Source organism: Venustampulla echinocandica, assembly GCF_003357145.1.
Source record: "Venustampulla echinocandica strain BP 5553 chromosome Unknown scaffold_2, whole genome shotgun sequence".
Classification (NCBI taxonomy): Eukaryota; Fungi; Ascomycota; class Leotiomycetes; order Helotiales; family Pleuroascaceae; genus Venustampulla; species Venustampulla echinocandica.
In genome coordinates, this window is record NW_022474207.1 from 3130140 (window position 1) to 3148246 (window position 18107).

The following is an 18107-nucleotide window of genomic DNA, read 5'->3' on the forward strand; positions in this document are numbered from 1 at the left end:
ACCATACTCGTAGTTCATTCTTGTTTTCGGAAGAATTCAAACGGAGGTCAATAGCTCGCTGACTCATGGTTCGCCAATTTCACCCGACTACCGACGGCAATGCCGAGGCCTGTTCGCGCCGTCCAATCACCCAATCATCCGGCTCCGATCGCGGCTGATACGAACTACGTGGGGGGCGAATAACCCACACGAGGCACTCAGCCGGAGTCAACCCGGATATGAAAAGGCAAGGTACCTCCCACGCATCTCCAGGCGACGAAGATACATATGTACAGTAGTACTGTACCAGGACCGTCATCAAGTGGAAAATCTTTTCCCTGCGCAACTTGCCAACTGGGCCAGGTACAGTACCAGCTCTGTGAGTCTCGGTGCCTTCTAAACCAAAAAGAATAAGAATAGACTGCCCTGTGTCAGCCTTCTACCTGGATCCAAATCCCCTCCGATTACGCGGTTGCGGGTATAATAACAATTTATCTTGCCTATCGTCGTATCGATCAGGGTTAGTTAGGGGTCCGCTTTTGCCACCCCACGCCCGGAAGCAATTGCAATTTTGCACGACGCGAGTGTATTAGTAAACGACGAGAACAGTCTCACCTGGTGGGGTGTTCAGCGCACTCACGACTCACTCACTCCACCACCACCACCACCACCACCGCCATCCGCAATCAACCCCCATTTTCACAGGTCTCCCCACAAGCCAATTTATTCTTTCTTTTTCCTCCATTTCGCACTTTAACTCTGGTCTCTCTGCAACCCTCAACTCGATCGTAATACGGGGTAAAAGCCAAACGTGCACTAGCTTGCCAAACAAGTCTCGCTGACTCGTTCGTCTTTGCCAGCCACGAGCTTTGTGCGAGTTTCTCCCAGCCCAGGCGCTTCGCTCGGCTATCGAGAGTGCAGCAGTCCTTCGTACAAAGAACTTGCCAATCCTCTAATATCACCACCACCACTCCCCGCTCTCACCACCGCTCAACTTCCACGACCCTTTTCGCCCTGAACCACGACAACGAGTCTCGATACCAGCACGCATCGCTCTTGCAAGAATACCAGCGGCAATACCAGCAACAACAACCACCAACCACCGCTGCTGACTCGACGCAGAAACGCCCACCATGGCGTACAATGGACGGAGGGGCCCCAATGTGTCCGAGTACATCGCGAATCTGAACGCGATCCCTACGGCTCAGGACCTGCAGAATGCGGACAACTTCAATCTCGACGATGAGCTGGCTATGTTCACCAACACCCAGTTCTTCGATTTCGACCTGGGCCAGGATGCCAATGTGCAGCCCGCGAACTTTGGCATCGATGACCCGGCCTCGAGCGTTGCACCCGATGGACTGGACTTGAAGCCTTTGGAGTTCGACATGCAAGGTAAGAGAGCGTGCTACTGTCTTTATTTTGCAACTAGGGCCCCGACCCCTCGTTATGCTTGCTTTCGTTGCGTTGCGTTGCTCTGTTTGATACCTTGCGCTTTGCAACGGCCGCTATTCCCCTGCACTATCATCTCTGTTATTCTAGTTGCGCATGCTATGCCTGTTCTTGTCTTTCTATCTATTATCCGCTATCTCGTTGCCTCCATTCAGAGCGCCTTGACAAGATGTCATGTTGCGTGGGCTTTTCACCATCGCTCCGCCAGACCCCGCGGCTGCCTCGATTGCCAGACATTTACCCCGTTGCACCAATCAAGCCCTCACTTCGTCCACTGCTCTCGCCGGGCACGTGCATCGCTGGGTGCATATTCAATGCATTCTGCAAGTGCGGTGCATATTGTTGTTTTCCCCTCGTTCTGCTCCTCCCCAAAAGAGTGGTGGTCAGCGATTGCTTGGTAATTGGGGCGGATGGCGCAATGTCACGTGGGTCGTCAGCGGGTGTCAGCGAGCCTCAACGACGACCACGACGACACTTTCCATCGAATGCAGGTGTGCATTTGTCTAGCAGGCGGCCGCGCACCGAATAAGCGGTTATTTCCCGATTATAACCGCCGATGTTGCTGTTCTCGCTGTTCTTTTATATCTCAAATACGCATATACGCGAGGAACAAATTATGCTAACATGTACATCATGAATGGAACAGGCGATTTCTCCTTTCCCGATTTCAATGCCTATGCGCAGCCACCAGCCTTCAGCGATAACAATGACATCGCACCGCCTGCCCCCATCCAAACCCACCAACCAATGTATCCAACCTCGTCTAGCGCCGGTTCTCCAACTGCGACCGTAGCTCCTTCGGCCCATGCCGGCCAGAAACGAAAGGCTACTGGCTCCATGTCCCCTACCGCCTCCTCTACCGGTGCTGTTGATTTCGAGGAAGCCTCGCGCCTCGCCGCCGAGGAAGACAAACGTCGCCGGAACACCGCCGCATCTGCCCGTTTCCGTGTGAAGAAGAAGCAACGCGAGCAGGCGCTCGAGCGATCCGCCAAGGGAATGAGTGACAAGGTCGCTGCGCTAGAAGGCCGGATCAACCAGCTAGAAACCGAGAACAAGTGGTTGAAGAACCTCATTACGGAAAAGAACGACAGCAAGGAGGATATTGCGCTGTTATGGAAGAAGTTCAGCCAAGAAACCAGCGAGCGGAAAGGCGCCGAGCGGAAGGATGGCGTGGGCACAAAGGCATAGACTACCGCCTTCGCTTGATGCGCAGGTATCTATCTTTGTGTCCATAAAATTTCCTCTGCTTTACAGAGCTGCATATATGGGGTGGTTGGTTACTTTGGGTGGTGGAGCGGGGATAGGAGTTGCATGTCCATAAGAATATGGCGAGGCGTTGGTTCTGCTTTTGGTTTACCTCCATTGAGGCTGTGATATGATGAGCGATGCTGATATTGGGAATGATATATGTTTCATGAAATGACTGGAGGCCCGCTTGTGTCTATCTCCGTTACATCAATCACATAACTCAATAATACGGAGAAAGAAATCTACTCCTTTTAAAGTTCTAACATCTCTTGGGCTACCTGTGATACCTAGGTACATTGGGACAGAGCTGGCATAATATGGTCTAGATGCAGGTTATAAGTTGTTGAAGAGACAAGCAAATATCTATACATCCTAGAGCGTCCTAGATGCAATTTGCGTATTATATGTCATAAATATGGTATCTATCTAAAAGTCCGTCCGATGTGAATCCGCCCATATATACTGTTATGCAATCATATGTACCCGTTTTACCTCTCGTATACACCCCAAACTCAAGGCATATAACCCGCGACTTCCTTCGCCGACCACTCCCACAGCCTCCCCGCAAGCTCTATATCAGAACTAGCAGGCATACCCGCACCCTGCACACCAACGGGGACACAAAATTCCCCACCTGGCAGCTCATTTCGCTTCCCCACCGCAGCCCAGAGCTGGTTTACCGCGCCCTCCTCTACACTCCTTGGCCCAACAACAGGAATATATTTCCCCCAACCAGATATCCAACTCCCGCCAATCCCCCAATTCTTCGCAAACCCAAAAAAGTGTTTCCACAGCCCTGTGGTGATAACCCCCGGGTGCACAGAGATACATGTAATGCCGTCCCCTCCATACCGTTTTTGCATCTCCTTCGCAAATAGCGCATTAGCCAGCTTTGCCTGTCCATAGCGAAAACAATTCGCCAGCACAAACGAACTCCCTGCCTGTTTCAGACTGTCGAAATCAATACCGCCGCCCCAATAGCCCCCTACTATCGTAGCGTACATCCCCAGAGAACTCAAGACCACGACCCGTACATCTGCATCGGGGAACGAAGAAGCGGTCGAGCGCAAGACCGGCAGGAGCAATTGCGCGAGCAGGAAATGTCCCATATGGTTCGTGCCGAATTGGATCTCATAGCCTTGCGCGGTGAGCCCCGGCGCAACGAGCATGATCCCCGCGTTGAGGAATAGGATATCTAGACGCGAAGTCTTGCTCTGTAGATCTTTCGCGGCTGCTTTGACGGAATCTAGGTCTGCGAGGTCGCATTTTATGGGGGTTATGGGCGCGCAGGAGGGGCCGATGAGGGTTTGGATGCCGGTTATGGCTTCTTGGGTGGAGGTTAGGTTGCGTGCGAGGATGTAGATGTGCGAGGGGTTGTGGGAGGCGAGGCGGAGGACGGTCTCTTTGCCTAGGCCGGCGTTGCCTGGGTGGCCATTTGTTTTAGCTGGTGTGCGGAAATTGGAGAGCGAGGGGCGAAATACCGCCTGTGATTGCGATTACTTTCCCTGAGAGGTCGGGGATGTCTGTCTCAGGGTCGAAGGACACTGACGACTGGGTGAAGAGGCTGGCGAGCATTTTGATGAGGCGAAAGGTAGGTTCGTACTAGAGCTTCGGGATTTTAGGGAGATTGGATTGTTTGGAACGATTCCAATGCAATAGATTGAGGGATCTGCTGGCTTTCGAATGCCAATTGAGATTGCTGGTGGTGGAGTGGCATGTTAGAGGTGTTAACTGTTGAAAATACTGGCGAGGCTGGCCTAGAAGGCGAGGGAGTGAAGTTGCCACGGTGTTTTCTGATTGGTCATAATTCTACGCAATCAACTTCGCCAAAAGACGACAAACATCAACCTCACTCCATTTCAGGAACATGCAAGGTACAAGAGTACATGTTCCGACCTGCACGGTCTCGTTCGTCCGTCACAGCTTCTTCAAGAGTTAGAATTGTTCATTGGCAGCGCAGAAGCGCACCAAGTGGTGTGTGATCTGCAGAGCGCTTTATTGATTCATGAGGTCCAAGTATCTGGATACTGTTCTGTTACTACTCGGTTTCCTGGCGCGGGGTTGATTTATTAAGGATCGACCTTAGGAATCTCGAGGGAAAGTTCCCGCTTGATAAATATGCACAATACTTTGTATCTTTGCGAGGTAGTGCCTTGGAAAGACTGGCGGGAGAAGAGAGTTCGGTCAATCGTGGCTTGCACACACTGCAGCATCATGGGTAACAAAAATCTCAACCCGCAGCCTGATTGTAAACGCCCTTCAGAGATCAGCTTTTTGGCCCCAGCATTAGGGCAGTTTGGAAAAGCATATATGGATTCCCTCTCCCCAGTGTTGATTCCTCCGGTCTTCTGCACTTGTCCCTCCGATTTTCCACCTTCTGCTTCCTCTCAAGCTCGCTAGTTCGCCCTACTTGATCAGCACGCCGCCCCATTTCGCCCTTTTCTGCAACGACATGGATCCCAACGGATTCTACTCGTTCGACCAAAACGCCCTCTGGCAGCCTGCTGTCACCGACTTGTTCGAGCCTCCAACGGACAACAACGAAGCCACGGCCTTTGGTGGGCACACCTCGTTCTACAACGAGTTTTCCAACTCAGGCGCCGTTGGCCCCTCTGGTTTTGCACCCAACGGCAACGGCATTTCGGATGAGAACTACTCTATGTCTTCCCACCCACTCCAGCCACCAGCTACGAATGCCTGTCGCGCTTCCGTCGGGCAATACTCCGACATTGTTGGCACCGACAACTCATTGCTTTCCAATTGGAGTGCTTTTCTCGGCACCGACCCAGAGACGCATTACTTTGCGCAAAACACCGGAGATTCCCATCCTCAGCAGACCAGCATTCGACCCACAACCGATATCGATTACTCGACTTCCACGATCTCCAACAACAACGCTACTTCACCCGCACTTTACCCCTTCAACCATACGGACCCTTCGCTAAACTACGTTCTTGGGCCTGACGCCTCTATGAGCGGAGATTTTCAAGTTAACGGATCTTATTCGTTCAACCAAATCAATCTTGGCCAGTGTGGTTGGAATGCTGTCCCCAAAACACCCTGCCAGCCCAAGGTGACACCCAACGCCCTTTCTGCCCCAAGGGGTTTAGTTCCAGGATCATCAACGCATGCTGATTTGGTACCGTCCATATCTGACACATTCGGGTAAGGATTTTTTTTTTAGATCAAGACGCTAATTTGCCCTCTCTTGCTTTTCCAGCATACCGCCACAGAGACAATTCGTAGGACAACCTATTATGTGCGATTGGCCAGCTTGTACGTTAGTGGAGAACTTTGTTGATGCTGCCGCTCGATCTTGCCACATCACAATCGCCCATATCGAAAAGGTTCGAGATGACACTTCTGGCGCTTGCACATGGCCTGGTTGCAAGTCAAAGCTCAAGTTCCCCACCAAGGCCCGCCTTAACAATCATATCGACAATATCCATGTCGACCCACTCAGATGCCTTGTTCCCGGGTGCAAACGCAAATTGCCTTTCGAGAGGAAAGGAGATTTGGAGCGCCACATAGCTACAGTCCATGAGCGGCGAGGCACATGGAAATGCCCTCAACAGGGTTGCCCCCGACACTATCGTGGATTCTCAAGGACAGATAAGCTTAGAGAACATGCCAGATCCCAGAGCCACAGCACCCTTTACTGTCCTTATGATCACTGCTATTTCAATGTTTGCCGTGCATTCATGACAGACGCGGAAGTTTCATCTCATTGTCGCAGTCACCATGCTGAATTTGAGTGTGGGATTGGGTCGTGCGCCAACTCAAACTCCTGCTTCGACGAGAAGAGATTTCAGCGTCACATCGCAAATCATATTCCTCTCGGTTACCGATATGATCCGCTGATGCAAGCCGCGAGTATGCAAGCCGTGCAGTCGATCATTGAACAGTTCAAACAGACTCAGCAAACTAGGTTTACCGAAGCACACTTCGGCGATCTAAAATTCGAACAACACTGTGTGCAGTGTGGCTAAACACATCTATTGAACATCAACACACGGCGACATCCCCAACATTAGACATTTAGTGCATTTACCCTCTTACCGGTACATTCTTGGAAACATCTCGCTACAACCGTCTAAACCCGCACCCTTTCGCTCAACTTCGATGATCTTTTAACTCTCTAGCTACTTGCGCGATGTTCGAGTAGTTTCTCGCTATAAATAATGTTTTTCCTTGGTCCCGCAAGCTCTATTATTGCTCTTATCCATGTTCTTTTCTTCCTCCTCTTCTGATAGAACGGCTATGATTATCCAATTTACTTCCTTGACTCTCCTTATTCTACTATTATATTAGGTGGTTCTAACCTGATCAATCGCTGCGCAATTTATATTACATGGGATATTGCACACTTTAACAGCTAGCGATTGCACTCCTTTATTATTGCTTTTATCGGTTACTTGTTTCGTTAGAAGACACTCTTTCTATCTCCTTTATTATAGTAGCTTTATAAAACCAGTCGTTACCTAATATTCGGACGTCCCCTATGACAGTGAGATACTTAAATGATAGGAGTGACCGGAGACAAATCCTTATTTGACCAATGGTTGGCCCAATAAACTGTATTTTGCTGTGCTAACTCTAGATGATGTATTTTGTTAACGGACATCTGTCACTACTAAGGCGTGGGGATTTTGGCAACAAAAGTTTAGGTGAGATAATTAAATTCCCCCTAACTGGCGTAACTCTATATATTTTAAATCACTCGCGGTCAAACTCAAGGGTCTCTTGGTGGTCATACTTGAGGCAATTGCAGGGTATCTCATCTTTTCCTATTGGTGTCAGCTCCAAAGCCATTATTCTACGCAGAGATTGGCACAAGGAATTATTAGACAGGGGCACGATGGTCAAATTATGGAAATTGAAAACAAGGCCTGGCTGGCCGACGAGGAGCTATTAGATGTCACAATGATCGTTGCCAGGAACCACCAAATCGACCGGGATCTCAGTATTTGTTCCTATATTCAGCCCACAATTATCAATACATCCCTATATTAACTATGAATGGCCCAGTCACTGCAGTCCGTCCAAACCTGTTATATGCAATGCAAGGAAGATAAACGGGCTGGAGCAAGTTATGCTCCCGGGCACTACGAGACATCAAAACATCATGGAATGAGTCAGGTATGGATAAAGATTACAATTTAAAGATTTTATCTACTCTTTTTTGAGCGCCGTCAGCCCTCTCATTCGCCCTCTGCTTCTCTAACGCCTCCCCACCACCAACCACCGTTTCGACAGTAGGAACAGTCCTCTTCAACGAAGGTAATAAACTCCTCGACGTCTGTCTCGCCTGTTGAGCCATCAATGCGTTAATAACCACCTACGCCGCCATAGCCTCGACAATGGGCACGGCTCTTGGCACCACACAAGGATCATGCCGTCCCTTTGCTTCTAAACCCCAGATGAATCACCGTCATAGGTAGCAGTCTGTTGTGCCTGGCCGATGGTAGCAGGAGGATTGAATCCAACACGTAAATAGATGGGTTGCCCGTTGGTAATACCTCCTTGGATACCACTAGAGTTATTCGTCTTCGTGGTGAGTTTCGGTCTGGGAACACCGTTTTTCGCTGCGCCTGTCTCCATGGGAGGGACTTCTGGCGCAACTATGAAGGGGTCGTTGCAGATTGAGCCTGCGACTTCGCAACCAACGAATCTAGAGCCGATTTCGAAGGCTTTGGAGGCGGCGATGCTCAGCACAGCATGCGCAAGCATGGCCTCGCACGAAAGTTAACATCTTTGAATGTTCTGCCTTTATTATTGGGAGTGTGGGATGTGTGTCAAGAAAATGTGATATTATTTTGTCCTTTCAGCCTGGTGTGACTCTCCGAGCTCGGACCTCATCCGGAGCCTCGTCCATTTCAAGCTCCAACTGCTATTCTTTTCCCGGGCAATTGAACTCCCTTCCCAAGAGGGATTGTATACTATTCTCATGTCGCCATCCAGAGGTTTCAATTTCAATTTTCTCCTACAATCTCAAAAACGCATATTAATACCAGTGACCCTCCCGTGTCGAGGTCGATTTTCCACCCATTCCACAATCAAGCAAACAGCGACCTCTCCTATAGAACAAAACCCGATCCAGATCTACCTCTCTCGCACAACGAACCCTTACCTCAACCTCTCAATCGAGCACTACCTCCTACAAAAATCGCACCCTGAGTCAACAATCCTATTCTTATACACGAATCGCCCCTGTATCGTTATCGGCCGTAATCAGAACCCATGGGTGGAAATAAACCTCAACCTCCTACGCAATAGCCCTCTGAAGCCCGATTTGGTGCGTCGCCGCTCTGGAGGCGGGACAGTCTTCCACGATGAAGGGAATGTGAATTACAGCGTTATATGCCCTCCGCGGCATTTCGACAGGGACAAACATGCGCAGATGGTGGTGCGCGCGTTGCGCAGGTTGGGAGTAGAGAAGGCGAGGGTTAATGAGAGGCATGATATTGTGGTTGACACTCCGGGGTCCGAGAAAGGTTGTTTGAAGGTTTCTGGGAGTGCGTATAAGCTTACTAGGCTAAGGAGTCTGCATCATGGGACTTGTTTGCTAAATTCCAAGAATTTGGGAAATATTGGGAGGTTTCTGCGGTCGCCGGCCAAGGAGTTTATAAAAGCTAGGGGTGTAGACAGCGTGAGCTCACCGATTACAAATGTTGAGGTTCATAATAGGGATTTTGAACGGGCAGTTATCGATGAGTTTGGAGAGATGTACGAGACTGTCGAGCCGATCATCGTTACGGAGAAGGAGGAGGATATTCACGAAGTCACCCAAGGGATCGCGGAATTGACTGTGCGTATACATATCCCCGGAACAACCTCTTTGGTATCAATGATTGGACTAACCATTACCTTAAAGTCTCGTGATTGGATATATGGGCAAACACCGCAATTCACATTTACCTACCCATCTAACAATGGGAACTCTGGCCCTTCTGAAGGCAGCACCGAGCATGTATGTTATTTCTCACTCGTTAACCCCTGCCCTCAATCCCAATCCCATTGCGTTTCTTGGAACAATTGACTAATCATTACCCACAGGCTTCCTCCCTCCAAATAGAATTCACTGCTCGTAATGCAGTCATCCAATCCGCTACCCTACACTCCAGCCTATCCACAGGCAAAGATTCCCACCCCATCATGGAGCAAGCTATGGCGTCCTCCCTCCAGGAGGTCCAAGAGACTTCTCTGAAAGATGCCAAGCTCCATGACATTGAAGACTGGGAGAGTGTGCTGAGCCCTGCATTGAAGACGAAGTCAGAGCGGTCGACGTCTCCGAATGCTGATGGAATAGAGGAATTTAGTTTTGACCGAGCCTGGGAGAAGGAATTGCGGTTCGTGGCAAAGAACCTGAACCAGCTTTTCGGATTAGGGAAGTGAAATGAACATCTCGCAAGCACATAATAATGTATGAATGTGATGCTTTGGAATTAAAATATTATTGTCATGTCGCTGGCCCAAGTGTATTGAGCATTCTCTTAATCAAGCCGCTCACGCCTCCCAATAGAACACCCGATGAAGCATGGCTGCCTTGCTAGTTAGTACCTGTTCTACTAGAGTAGTCGTTTACTTACTTAAACGCGCTGTGAAAATATCACTACTCTCCGATCAACGTTGTTTATACTTGGATGGTATCCTATAACAGTTTTAGATTAGTATATAAGTAAGGATAATAGAGAGCATACAGGACTTTGAAGATGTACGTGGGACCAAACACTAGATAAACGGCCATTAAAATCAATCCAACCATAACAACTCTATACACCAGAGCAATGTAACGCGACACATTCGAGGGGCATCCCAAATTGAGATATTCAAGTCGTGCGAATATCTGACTAATAGTGAAGTATTCAAGTCGAGTAAATACCTCTCTAAAATTGAAGTATTCAAGTCGTGTAAATATCTAACCGAAATTGAGATATTCAAGTGGTGTAAATATCTCAATTTCAGTCAGATATTCGTGGCCGTTGGCCCATATAATATGGCGAGAAGAGTTTTGCACCAAATTCACCCAAGAATGCGCCATAGACAATATCGATCTGCACTTCGAAGGTTGGTTTCTCGCGATGGGGATACTGATGGTGACCGACGATCCTTTAGTAGTACGTTGCAAGGCCTGGAAGACATAGTGAGAGGCGTTTTCTCCAAATAATGTGATGTTGATGTTGATGGCGATACCGTTGAGGATATTATTGATGGCGATATCGTTGAGGATGAGGATGTTGAAGACCATGATGATGTGCCAGCTGACCTTGATCTTCGGGGAGGCATTTTGCGGTGTATTTACGGAAGGAAGGAGCGAGGAGAAGCAAGGTGAAGGTCTTATTGAATAATAAGGCACAATCGGTCTCTACCTTGAGGGCCAAGCGACTCACTGTCAGAGATCGGTCGCGTTGTTCATCAAGATAACCGGACTTCGGGACAGAGGAGGTGAGAAGTTGATTGTAGGGGCGAGGGTTAAACCCTCACCCAGGACAGTCTCCTTAGTGTGGTCCTAAGATATAATATTAATATTTCCTAGATTTCCTTGATTTTCGGATTTTGGGAGGTTTTCGGCCTTAGCTACTCTAAGATACTAGAGGAATATTATATATATATATAATATATTATAGTAATTATTACGTATAATAATAGGATATCTTAGATTTCCTTGGTTTTTCGATTTTGGGAAGTTATCTGACTTAACTACATTAATATACTCGAGGAATATCGTATATATATAAGAGTAGTTATCGTATAGAATAATAATATTTTAGAATTTACTCGATTCTACTAGTTTAATAAGTTCTTATAACTTAATATGCTAAGATTCTTGAGAAGTATTAAATATATATACCCGACTAGTAATTACAATAACGTAGTTAATAGACTCAACAGACTTAACACCTAAGCTACCTACCTACACCTCTTATTACAGACCTTGGAGCTATAGACGATATGGCATCGATCTAAGAGTTTGATATAACAGGTGATGTTCTAAGGGGTCGCTCCAAGAAAGGCACTGAGTATCTACTAACATAGGTATACTAGATAGTATAAACAACTTGCCGGGAATCTTAATGGCATTATAGTAGAGATAAATCTAATATATTATGAGAATATCAATCAAACTACCCGACTTCTTGCCGCAGGCGCATTTAATACACCCGAGAATCAAGATATCAAGTAGCGTATCGAAAATCTTCAGCGCTATTGCCTAATTCCAATTAACGGATTCTTACTAGAGGTAGAAAAGTAATCGGAGGTAACTCTTTTATATATCTTTGGCGATAACCTATATCTAAATCCGACAACATCAAAATATATCCCTAGCTCGGTTATATTATAGCTTCACTTACTAATTGATATTTCTCAATTAGATGATCTACATAGATTGTTTAGCTGTAGGCTACGAATAGCCTATATAATACTACCACCTAACAAAAGATACTCGAGGTCTATTAGAACGCGCATTATTTAGCATTAATATTACCTACTTCGTAGCCAACAGCAAGGGAATACCAAACCGCAAATTAGAATATAAACAAAGATCCCCGTTGCTTCTTATGGTAAGGGGCGCAAGGGATCAAAACCCGGCTAGAAAACGGCCTAGTAGTTAGGCGCTAGAAGCCAGCAAACTAGGTAGGATTCACACCAAAGAGCGAAGGGAAAGGAGAACGAGTTGAACCCACTTGGGGTATTCAATGGGCGGCTTGAGATCCCTTGGAGCCTTCGCGGCGTTGCGAAGGTTATTAATATTTAGCCACTTACTTAACCCTTCCACGGGCACGATTCATGTCAACATTTGGAAAATGAGGGATCCGACAATCCCCTAGGGACTGGGATTTCGCGAGAACAGAGAGTTTCGTGAGTGACAATGCTGAAACTGCAAAATGGCGGTAGGATTGTCATCCATGTTTGTAAATAATGCATATCATTCTAGTGATGCCTCAGTGGGGATTTCCTGCTTAGGGGCTGCCTCCAAATGCAAGGAATATTAGGGTGTGAACTCGTGACATCGTTGCCTAGGTTACCTACTTCATAATACCTTTACAAAGAACAATAGAGGTCGCATTTGCTCGAAATGTCTCAGACAAGCCAAAGACATGGGTGGAGTTATTGAGCCTGTGGGGTCGTTACGCTGTGTATCTGTTCCGGAGAAAGTCGAAGGCTGGGAGACATCCGTGATCAGGGATCGAATAATACCTATTCCATGAAAGAAAGAAACTCGCGGAGAAAAGGTATTTCTATCAATGTAAGAAGGGCCGACGTCAAGTGATGATCAATACATTGGTTTTTTGTTATTAATGTGGCTTTGTTGGTGCAAGCGGTGAGCATTAAATTATAGGCCCAGAGAGAAGTATGAATGCTTCGTTTGGATTGTTGGAAAATAGTATCTATATGACGGTGCTGCAGCCGCTTTTCTGAGAGACCTGCGCATAAGGGCACGAAGTAAAGGGCAACTATAAATATATACTTTGTAGAGGGAACCACGAGACATAGATGATGAAATAAGCTTGAGCTCCATTGTCGAGGACTCACAGGTCATTTTCGGCATGGACGTCTTTCTCAGATAAAGCGAAAGGCGCCACGAACCAGACGCAGGTGTGTTGCTCAAAGCAGGGTGCCAGCACATGAAACATATCCGCACCCGCATGCATATCACACAACCTCGCATAGCATTATTGAAATATTTTTTTGAAAGTTCAAGGATCCTCCGCACAGGCCGAAGCTTCTGACGGTGAAGTGTTCACTTGCACACTTGAAGTCGGGAGGGGGATTGAATTGGCGATGCCATTGGCATAGCAACCTTGCCATTCGTATGGAGTACGTAGTATAGAAACGAGATATTCCCATGGGAGCTGAGTACTGGGCGGAGTGGACGTTATCTTCATATCGTACGACGTCATCGATGATGTGGCTGGCGGCTTTAACCATCAACTATGAGCTGGATAACCTATCTCAGCCACAGTTGCGACGACTCTCTACTCGAGTATCCCAGCACTCTCAGCTGGATGGGGTTTTTTAAGTTCTGACAAATTTACCGATAAAAGGTTCACCCGGATAGAGTTTGACCGAGGATGTTATCCGATCCTTGCCCAGCTCCTCCTCCCACCGTGGAACCGATAATCTGGGAACTTGTTGGAGGTGGAGACTCTGGAGAGGGCGGGGCGCCAATCTCGTCGGCAGACTGCTTTTTTCTGTAGCTATCCCACGTAGCAACCATAGCAACAGCGCCAAAACACCACATCTCAGCTTAACAGGGAAGCAATGTGGCTGAAAACAAGCCCCTGCCGCGTCGATCGGACTACCGCTTTCCCCCTCGCGAGCTGCTTTGGCATTAACATCCCCGTTGATTGGTGGCAGTGCGAATATTCAGTAGATTGGGCCGGACGAACAAGCTCCTTCCTGGAGTTGACACGGGCACAAGATCTAGGGCCAAGTCGCTCTGCTTCTACTTTGCTGGCAAGTCCCCCACGGCATCTCCCAATTGCACGTTACCTGGGACACGTAGTATTGCCCACAATCTCTTTTTCTTCTCCTCTGTAATGTGATCTTTCAAATTGACTCTCTAGACAGCTCGAATAGAGTCTTGCCTGGCAAGAGCTGTGGGAAGATCGAGCTTGGATAATTTATTTTCCCTTCGGAGCTGCGACTTGTGTTGCTCCCCAGCAAATCGGAAGGCCGTACGACACAATGATCTCCAAGATCGTTGCGGGGTTCGTTGCTAGGATCAAGGATCGTGCCTGAGATGTGATGTCAGTTAGTTCACTTGATTCCAAGGAAATCCCCCTGGTTTAGGCTTGTGGCGCATAGTTGGAGGGAGCATGCCTGTCGATATCAAGCAGTGGGAGGTGGCTGGTAATGAACCGCAAGCCGCTTGAAATCGAATTCAGGAACACAACACCCTAAACCTCGAATGTGGAAAAAGGAATTGTTCTTGCCCTGCATGCGTATCCTTCACGTTAGTTGGCAGCTGGATGCTGGATCAAGTATGGAACAGCCGTGTAGTCTCGCCCGCTCTGCGTTAGCACCTGCAGCTACGCGCACATCGGGGATTGACTCTGTGACAGTGAGACAGTAACAACACAGCTCTGCGGTGAACCTTGATCCGCCGGAACTTGCCTAGTGACCAGCAGAGTCCAACCTAATCCAACCTACTCCAACTAATCCAGCTAATCCAGCTAACCTCAGTCGAATGCTCTTGTCTCGACTTGGCCGCGGACTTGCCGTGCGCCTGGGCAAGAGTAATCAAAATGGGACGCTACGGAGGTACACTGGTGGTAGAGATCATCGCCGAGGACTCTTATCACTCTAGGAGCTCTTTGCGGGCAGGGATACCGCGGTGGTCGAAAGAGGCCAGTGCCAATAAATGATGAAATGATGCTGTTCTTTGTACGCCAACCTGCTCTTTTACCAGCGAACCAGCAGAGCACCTGGGCAACCAACTACCCAACTAGTGAACCAGAGATCGTCACCATCATCACTGATCACTCCTTGCCCCCCGTCCCGTTTGCATACGGCAGGTACTACTGCATCGACTGCGTTGTTTGTGGCTTCCCGAAAAAAGCTTCCCTCCACCCACTCCCACTTCCGCTTCCTCTTCATAAGCTGCCGTCGTTCCACATACATCACCCGTCTTCCCCCAACGCGTCTCTCTCTTCCATCCGCATCTACATTCCCCAAAACAAAACAAACATACATTCCCATCCTTCTATCCATCCCAAGCTTGCTCCTATTCACATCATCAACATGAAGTCCGCAATCATTGCCGTCGCCGCGTTCGCTTTCTCTGCCGTTGCGCAGCAGGACCTGCCAGCTTGCGGTGTAAGTCAATCCCAATCCCAATTCCAGTTCCAATGGCATCCAACAGCTAGTTTGCTACACCTCGGCGAGCTTTAGTACCTCGTCACCATGCATCTTCATCCAGAGATATACTTTGCTTTCCAAAATGGCTAAAGATCGGTGGCTGACCTCATAATCCTACAGCAAACTTGCGTTAGCAACATGCTTGCCCTTGCACCATCTCTTGGCTGCGAATCTACTGATGCCGCCTGCCTTTGCAAGAACAACAACTTTGCCTACGGCATTCGTGACTGCTCTAATGCTCTCTGCGGCGAAGAGGCTGCTAAACCGGTCATTGCCTATGGCAACAGCTTCTGCGCTTGTATGTGAATCAAAAACAGGTCCGACCAAGGAAGGCAGTTGCTAATTCACGTTCTAGCGGCCGGTAATGGTGCTGCCACTAACTCCGGTGGTGCTGGTGCTACTAACTCTGGTGGTGCTGGTAAGTAAAGTAATCAACGTGACTTGAGGAAAGTGAACTGACCGGATTGAAGGAACTGGTGCCTCGGCCACTGGAACTGGAGCTGCCGGAACCCAAACTGGGGCTGCCGGAAGCGGCTCTGCCACTGCCACTGGAACTGGAACTGTAAGATACTCTTATCATCTTTGATATCCAATATCTGACTCAATAGGGTGCTGCTCCAACTGGTGGTGTAGGTGGTGCAGGCGGTTCAGGTTCCTCAGCCATTACCACCTCTGCTATCGTTACGGTCGTCGGGAGCGGCGATTCTGCCCAGACATCAACTGTTGGTTCAACCACCATCTATGGTAGTGGTGCAGGTGGTGCAGGCGGTTCAGGTTCCTCAGCCATTACCACCTCCGCAATCGTTACCGTCGTCTCCAACGGCTCAACTCTTGAGACCTCAACTATCGGCTCTACCACAATCTTTGGCAGTGGTGCAGGTGGTGCAGGTGGTTCAGGTTCCAGCGGGGTAAGTTATATCTCCTATGATGAAAATATATGTATTAACGGGTACAGGCATCCGCCACAGGTACCGGCGCTTCAGGCTCCCATACCACAGGCGGCGCTGGCAGCTCCGGCACTGGCAGCTCCAACCCTTCGGGCACTAACGGTGGCGCCGCTGGTGCTTCATCCACCTCAAAAGCCGGTGCTGCACAACAGACTGCATTCTCCGGAGTGATGGCTGCTGCTGGTCTCGCTGCTCTGCTCTTGTAAAACTATCGGCCCAAAATCTCGGTCGCCCTGCGCATAGATTTCCTTTGCTGCGTACAAAAATGAGTTTTTCAAGGGAGCGGACTGGAACATGAAAAGGGGAAGATAATAATGGTCTAATGGGATGAATGATGGTGATGGATGCCCCCTGGTTGTCGATACCCTCTGCTTTTCACTTCTTGCTTATAATTGCCCTTCGGGGTCTCTCTGTTTGTCGACGACGTGATGCTTTGATGAACTCAAGGAGGGAAATGATGATTCGATGAGGCTATCGCGTCTTAATACATACTGGAAGGGGGATGGAAGGAATGGCAGGTCTGGTGGAGACATGTGGTCTTGATTATTCGACCGGGTCGGGGTTTCTCTGGCCGGTGGGAAGGAACAGGTGCATGGCGGTAGCCGACTTAATGTTGTTCATGAATCAACCTAGATAAAATGATTAATCGAAGAATTTCCTGTGGAGTTGATGCATGAATCTCTGTCCTGTCCTGTCCTGTTGATGTATAACTTCCAGTCGTTTATGTCCAGACGTCAACGACAACGTGACTGTAGAGCCGAATAATACAGCTACATAAGCGATACATAATCACAACACTGAACAACAACTGCACTGCTCCCAAGAATTTTTTCAAAATGGCTTTCTTTCTTTATTATAATAAGACTGTCACACCAATCTGTCCCTCCTTGTACACATATATGCACACCAAACCAGTCTCTATAGACATATAGAATAGAATATATACAAAAAACTGCTATATACACATATCCTATCCTATATATCTATACCTATGTCCCCTCCCCCTAGAACACGCACACAACGGGGCGCGCTCTGGCGAGAACATATACAACACACCATCATCTACCCACACACCCACACACTCTCCCTTTCCCTCTTTCCCTCCTCTTTCCTAATAATATATAGCATATTGCGTGTTTTCCGCGGGGACAGGTTCGTCCGACACGAAACATTTATGATGAAAAAAAGAAGAAAAATGAGGTATAGAAAAAGAAAATGAGGACGGTGAAAAAAGATAGCTATGCTACAAGTTTGATGGTATATTTCCCTGCCCTGTGATCCCAATTTCCCATCCGAATATGCATGATGACATTGCAAACCCCGGCTACCAGCATGCTGGCTAGCCAACCCTTAAAAGCTCCTGAGACGCCATCGCTGAACCATTCATTGATTGATTGTTTGCTCCCTTCCTTCCTTCCTTCCATGTGCTTGTTTGCTTTGTGAGCTGCGTGCGCAAACTCTGCAGTGCACATATATGCCCCTGCCCCATTCATTTCATCCTTTGACGCCGTATATTTGCTTCCCGGGCCCATGGCATGCATTCCGTGCATATCCTCCCCGTATTAAAAAGTAGAAGTAGAGAGTTGATCATATCCGAAATTTCCCTATCCATTATGT

At 48.2% G+C, this 18107-nt stretch overlaps 7 protein-coding genes across 7 annotated transcripts; 4 read left to right on the forward strand and 3 right to left on the reverse strand.

Annotated features, from left to right (window-relative positions):
• Nucleotides 1-1112: 1112 nt before the first annotated feature.
• On the forward strand, nt 1113-2619 carry BP5553_05413 (Uncharacterized protein; the record flags this gene model as incomplete). The annotated part of the gene is made up of 2 exons (XM_032014036.1): nt 1113-1374; nt 2078-2619. 2 exons carry the CDS (start codon nt 1113-1115, stop codon nt 2617-2619), a joined length of 804 nt encoding a protein of 267 aa, XP_031870636.1.
• A 572-nt stretch (nt 2620-3191) lies between these two features.
• BP5553_05414 (NAD(P)-binding Rossmann-fold containing protein) lies at nt 3192-4254 on the reverse strand (the record flags this gene model as incomplete). Its single annotated transcript, XM_032014037.1, has 2 exons — nt 3192-4102; nt 4161-4254. The coding sequence occupies 2 exons, from the start codon at nt 4252-4254 to the stop codon at nt 3192-3194; spliced, it is 1005 nt and encodes a 334-aa protein (XP_031870637.1).
• Nucleotides 4255-5131: 877 nt separating this feature from the next.
• On the forward strand, nt 5132-6668 carry BP5553_05415 (uncharacterized protein; the record flags this gene model as incomplete). The annotated part of the gene is made up of 2 exons (XM_032014038.1): nt 5132-5844; nt 5900-6668. 2 exons carry the CDS (start codon nt 5132-5134, stop codon nt 6666-6668), a joined length of 1482 nt encoding a protein of 493 aa, XP_031870638.1.
• Nucleotides 6669-8088: 1420 nt separating this feature from the next.
• BP5553_05416 (uncharacterized protein) lies at nt 8089-8409 on the reverse strand (the record flags this gene model as incomplete). Its single annotated transcript, XM_032014039.1, has 1 exon — nt 8089-8409. The coding sequence occupies one exon, from the start codon at nt 8407-8409 to the stop codon at nt 8089-8091; it is 321 nt and encodes a 106-aa protein (XP_031870639.1).
• A 670-nt stretch (nt 8410-9079) lies between these two features.
• BP5553_05417 (uncharacterized protein) lies at nt 9080-10074 on the forward strand (the record flags this gene model as incomplete). Its single annotated transcript, XM_032014040.1, has 3 exons — nt 9080-9487; nt 9554-9649; nt 9736-10074. 3 exons carry the CDS (start codon nt 9080-9082, stop codon nt 10072-10074), a joined length of 843 nt encoding a protein of 280 aa, XP_031870640.1.
• Nucleotides 10075-10597: 523 nt separating this feature from the next.
• Nucleotides 10598-10927, reverse strand: BP5553_05418 (uncharacterized protein; the record flags this gene model as incomplete). Its single annotated transcript, XM_032014041.1, has 1 exon — nt 10598-10927. One exon carries the CDS (start codon nt 10925-10927, stop codon nt 10598-10600), a length of 330 nt encoding a protein of 109 aa, XP_031870641.1.
• Nucleotides 10928-15426: 4499 nt separating this feature from the next.
• BP5553_05419 (uncharacterized protein) lies at nt 15427-16696 on the forward strand (the record flags this gene model as incomplete). The annotated part of the gene is made up of 6 exons (XM_032014042.1): nt 15427-15501; nt 15664-15841; nt 15899-15961; nt 16014-16105; nt 16152-16451; nt 16499-16696. The coding sequence occupies 6 exons, from the start codon at nt 15427-15429 to the stop codon at nt 16694-16696; spliced, it is 906 nt and encodes a 301-aa protein (XP_031870642.1).
• Between the last annotated feature and the right edge of the window lie 1411 nt (nt 16697-18107).